This window comes from Mustela lutreola, chromosome 3 (assembly GCF_030435805.1).
Source record: "Mustela lutreola isolate mMusLut2 chromosome 3, mMusLut2.pri, whole genome shotgun sequence".
NCBI classification, from domain to species: Eukaryota; Metazoa; Chordata; class Mammalia; order Carnivora; family Mustelidae; genus Mustela; species Mustela lutreola.
In genome coordinates, this window is record NC_081292.1 from 59,690,723 (window position 1) to 59,696,315 (window position 5,593).

The window sequence follows — 5,593 nt, forward strand, 5'->3', positions numbered from 1 at the left end:
TGCTGGTCAGTCTGACTTCTAATGCTTGGTATAGAATAAAGCTCTACATAACTTTCACTTTATCTCAGTCTTGTTCCCTTGATAACGGACCCCAACATATGTAGTATACAATATATAATATTATTTTATGCATTTTTATTTAAATTCAACAAGGCAACATATAGTACTTCTTTAGTTTCAGATGTAGAGTTCAATAATGCATCAGTTGCATATAACACTCAATGCTCATGACATCACCCAATTACCCTGTCCCCCTACCCACCTTCCCTGTCCTTCTAATTCCTGTATATGTACTATAGAATGTATAATATTTTCTATATTTAACACACTATTACCATACTGTATTTACTTGTCAGCAGCCTGCATTTTTCTCTATTTTATTTTTTAGACTTAATGTTGCGTACATGTCATCCTAGTTATTCGTTTTTGCTGTATAATTCTTCATTAATGACTATATACAATTTATTCATTCACTGTTTTGTGAATGGATATTGTTGTCATTTCTGGATTTTTTTTCTTGCTTTGACTTTCATTTTATTTTGGGTTTTTTTTGTTGTTGTTGTTCTTTTTATTGGTTAGAAATAAAGGCTACTAAAAATTTTTGTACATGGCTCCTCAGGCACACATGCAAGAATCTCTCTTTAGTAAGTACGAAGAGTGGGATATCTTAAGCATATGTACATTATTTTATTGGAGGTTCTAGACTACATAGTAAGACAAGAAAAAGTAAATTCACAAGCGTTAGGAAGAAACTAAACTGCCAGTGCTTAGTTTTATTGACTATATAAAAAATCCAGAATTTAATAAGCCAAATTTTTGTGAGAGGTCAACAAAAGTAGCTATATAATTAATGTTCAAAAATCTGTTACATTCTTGTTATGCTATTACAACAAAATAATTAGAAAATATAAAATTTAAGAATACTTAGGAATAAATTTTACAAAAGATGTATAGGAACTTTATGAAGAAAATCATTAAAAATTATAAGATGCATTATAGACCTAAATGGATACACTGTATTTATGAATATAAAGGCTCAATGCCATAAGAATGCCAGTTTCCTTCAAAGTAATCTGTAAATTCATTGAAATTCTAATCATAATCCCTATAAGATCACCACAGGCTGGGAGAAAATATATGTAATGCATACATCCAACAAAGAGTGTGTATCTTGGATATAGAAAAAAATCATACAAGCTAAATGAAATAAGTCAGAGAAAGAAACATCATATGCTTTCATTCATATGTGGAATTTAAGAGACAAAACAGAGGGGGGAAAAATAAGAGAGAGAGACAGCAAGAAACAGACTCTTAATTATAGAGAACAATCCAATGGCTACCAGAGGGGAGGAGGAGAGGAATAGGTTAAATAGATGATTAGGTGATGAGGATTATGGAGCCCACTTGTTGAGATGAGCACAGGGTGATATATGAAACTGTTGAATTACTCTACTGTCTACCTGCGACTAATATAACACTGTATGTTAACTAACTGGAATTAAAATAAAACATTTTTTTAAAAATACAAGACAAAGTAAAAACAAACAGAATAATAGGAATATAGGCAGTATAAATGTGATGATTTAAAATGTCACAAATTCGGGGGCGCCTGGGTCTCTCAGTGGGTTAAAGCTTCTGCCTTCGGCTCAGGTCATGATCTCAGGGTCCTGGGATTGAGCCCCACATCGGACTCTCTGCTCATCAGCAGGGAGCCTGCTTCCCCCTCTCTCTGTCTACCTGTGATCTCTCTCTCTCTCTGTCAAATAAATCTTAAAAAAAAAAAAAAAAAACATATTCTTCAAAAGAGCATCAAAAGCTTACCATGGGTGAAATCCCAGAGGAAAATGGCAGAGTAGGGATCCTGAGCTCACTTCCTCCCATGGACACATTGAGGAAACAGCTATATGCATTGTAACTTACTCTGAAAATGATCTGAGACTGTCAGAGAAGATCCTCCGCAGTTAGTCCTAGAGAGAAGCCCACTTCAAAAAGGGTTGGAGGGGCAGAGATGAGATCAGGAACCAAACCCCCAGCATAACTAAGCACAAATGGGAAGGACATCACAATCACAGGGGAGAGAGGAGATCAGAATCCACACCAGGCCCCCCTGGCCCTAAGAACCCACACTGGGAAGGCAAGTCCATGTAATGTCTAGATTTGATTAGTCCACTGGGAGTGCCTGGGTGGTTCCATTGGTTAAGCATCTGGTCTCACCTCTGGTCATGATCCCAAGGTCCTGGGATCCAGCCGAGCATTGGGCTCCCTGCTCAGCAGAGAGCCTGCTTCTCCCTCTCCAGCTCCCCCTGCTTGTTCTCTCTCTCTCTCTGTGTCAGATAAATAAATAAAATCTTTTTAAAAAGAAGAAGGAAGGAAGGACAAGAAAAGTCCACAAGGAGTCAAGAAACTAAGTCTCTGTCCTTAAGAACTAGCACACTAAATAAATCAGCCAGAGACACAGCACAGAACAGTTTGAAAAGGGAATTTATTTACTAAGTTTGCATGTGTACCAAAGAAGCAGGGGTTTGCACATTTCTCTAAGAATAAAGTCGCTTGCCAGCACTTTTTTTTTTTTTTTTTTTTGTCCTCTCCCAGATTAGATGGCTGGAGGCTTTGAAAAGCCAGTTCTAACATTCTTCATCTACCTTACTAGGACTCCAGTCCCACCCTGATATTCTACTAGAGACACATCCCATCCAATCCATCCACCACCACACCTGTGTCCCTCCAAAGCCGATCCCACATCACCATACCAAGTGGGCAGGAGCAGCCAGCACCAGATCCCATCCAAAGTGACTCTTACAGGGTGCCCACATGACTCAGTTGGTTAAGCAACTGCCTTAAGGTCCGGTCATGATCCCAGGGTCTTGGGATCGAGCCCCTCATGGGGCTCCCTGCTCCATGAGGAGCCTTTTTCTCCTTCTCCCTTCACCCGCCACTCCCCCTACTTGTGCTCTCTCTCACTCTCTCTCTGTCATATAAATAAATAAAATCTTTAAAAACAAAGCAAAACAAATAAACAGACAAAAACCAAAGTGACTCCTGCCCTGGAGAGGAAGGGAACAAACCCTGCCCACCAGTACAACTATAGCAATCACAGAGGCTAATTACAAACAGACCATATCTATACCCCAGGCAGGTATAGGCAGGACCCTAAGTCAGAAGCATAAAAAGCATAAAAAGCATGCTCACCAGCATGCCCACAGTAGCTGCAACTGGGCCTTACAGCCAGCCACACAGGAAGCAGTCTTGCACACCAGTGTATCCACAGTAATAACAACCCACCCACAATGAGAACATATATACATCACAGAAAGGGGACACTCTTGGAGCACCTGGTTCTGGTGACCAGGGGGTTTGCATTACCAGGGGCACTACAGGACATCTACACAATGCCACTACTTTCAAGACCAGCAGACATAGCTGATCTACCTAACACAAAGAAACAAACACAAAATGTAAGATGAAATGAGGAGACAGATGAATATCTCCTAAATGAAAGTATAAGACAAAATCACAGAAAAAAAGAGCTAAACAAAAGAGAGATAAACAATATTCTTTTTTTTTTTTTTGAACATTTGGGGAACAGTTTAATAAACCGCCATACAACACCACAAAGCATTGCACAGACATTTCAGCGACCGTGACAGCCATTTCTGTGTGTTTCTGGATAATACACAGAGCAAAGAGCGGAATTCAATAAAGCCTGTACATAAGGACTTCCCTGCAACCAAATCAACGGTTGCATTAGGTTGCTGGAAGTCATACCTTTTCAAAACATTGATGTATTTCAATCGATTGTTGGTATTTTTTAAATAGATGGGCAGGAAAGGCCAGCAGTCCTCTCCTGGTGGCCTGTCCCAGGGAAGACATTCCAGGCTGGGGAAGGGATTCTATTTACATCATCGGCTCTCAACTCTACCAGACATTACTTTGTTTTTACTTTAAACATTTCTGCACGCCCCAAAGCCTGTGGGAGGCCTGGCATCCAGACAGGGCAGGACACCCCAACTCCTGCTTGGGGCCATGGGCAGATAAAGGCAGAAGCGGGGTCCCAAGGCAGGGTTGCTGGAATGGGGCCAAGGGACGCCCATAGCCAGCCCACACCTGCTCTGTGCCAGGCCCCTGAAGGGCAGACAGGTGGAAAGCGTGTGACCCAATCCAGTCAGACAAGTTAGGGGGACCCTCTAGCCAGGCCTGGGACAGGCAGGGCGAGGAGACCACGAACAAAGGCACAGAGAGGCTGGAGAGAACTCGGCATGTTCCCAAACTACAAGGCTCAGGGGAAGGGGGGAAAACATAGGGTCAGAGCTGGACCAAGAGCTCGAGCTCCATGCTGTGGCCAAAAGGAAGCCTTTGGGGTTATGGAAGGATCACAGGGGAAGGCAGGGTACGCCAGAATCTGGCCACCTGTCCGCCTAGAGGGAAAGGACTCCTGGGAGGAGTATCCCCCTACCATCACGGGATGGGGACAGGGGGAGCTAGCAAATCTTTCTTGGGATGATCAAGGACAAGAGCACTCTGGCGGGAGGGGGTTGCCTGCATGAAAGAAGACCAGGCGGGGATGCCCCCCACCCTCAGCGGCCACTGGCCCCGCCACCACCCCCGCCGCCGCCCCCTCCCTGGCCCCCGGCATCTGGTGCTCCTGACATCATGAGGAACAGGACGACGGTAATGATGTACATCCAATATTTGGCAAAGAAGGACTTCTGTTCCTGCGGGTTCTTGGCCTTCTGGGCCTGCTCCATCTCCAGGCGCTCAGTGAAGGCCGCGGTCTCGGGACCTGGGGCGGTGGCCGGTGGCTGCAGCTGCACAGACGTGTTGAACAGTTCCAGGTCTACATCTTCCACTTCATGACCCCAGCAGCCTCCGGGGTGCGTCACCACTGACACGCCCACCACATTGCCAGCCACGTCCACGTGCAGCGTCAGCTGGTCCGAGAGATGCAACTCCACCAGGGAGCACGCGGGGACGAAAGAGGAGACATAGCTGCCAGCTTCTGAGCCATCAGGGGCCCCAGGGCGCTGAGGGACCCGGACCCGGTATAAGCCGTTCAGGGCCGCCACATCCAGGAGCCGGCCCCGCTCCTCCTCATTGAGCTGCCGCTGTGACAGGGACAAAGTGCCATCCTGCTGGTTCCAGAGCAGTGAGCCCTGCTTCCGAAAGTGGGTACTATCATCGATCTCGAATGAGTGCTCCAGCAGCAGCCCCACCGTGCCACGGCCCTCACCCTCTCGACCTTCTGCTCTGGCCCCCTGCAGAGCGGCTCCGGATCGGCAGCCACTGCCCCAGGCCCGGCTGGGGACTGCTGCTGCCATCAGCAATAGCAGGAGGAGGCGAGCAGCCACCATACCGACCGCCGCCATTTTGACCACTTCCCATCAGGTAAACAATATTTTAATAAAGAGTTCAAGGTAATGATAAAAATATTCACCAAACTTGAAAAAAGAGTGGGTGAACTCAGTGAGAACTTCAACAAAGAAACAGAATATCTAAAAAAATAACCAATCAGACGGATGAATACAGTAACTGATAAGAAAAATATATTAGAGGATTCAGCAGTATAATAGAGAACAGACAAGAACAGATCAGCCAT

At 45.0% G+C, this 5,593-nt stretch overlaps 1 protein-coding gene across 1 annotated transcript; it reads right to left on the bottom strand.

Annotated features, from left to right (window-relative positions):
• Positions 1 to 3,552: 3,552 nt before the first annotated feature.
• On the bottom strand, positions 3,553 to 5,377 carry LOC131826698 (ER membrane protein complex subunit 10-like). The gene has a single exon (XM_059166195.1). It carries the CDS (start codon positions 5,361 to 5,363, stop codon positions 4,575 to 4,577), a length of 789 nt encoding a protein of 262 aa, XP_059022178.1. The 5' UTR covers positions 5,364 to 5,377; the 3' UTR covers positions 3,553 to 4,574.
• Between the last annotated feature and the right edge of the window lie 216 nt (positions 5,378 to 5,593).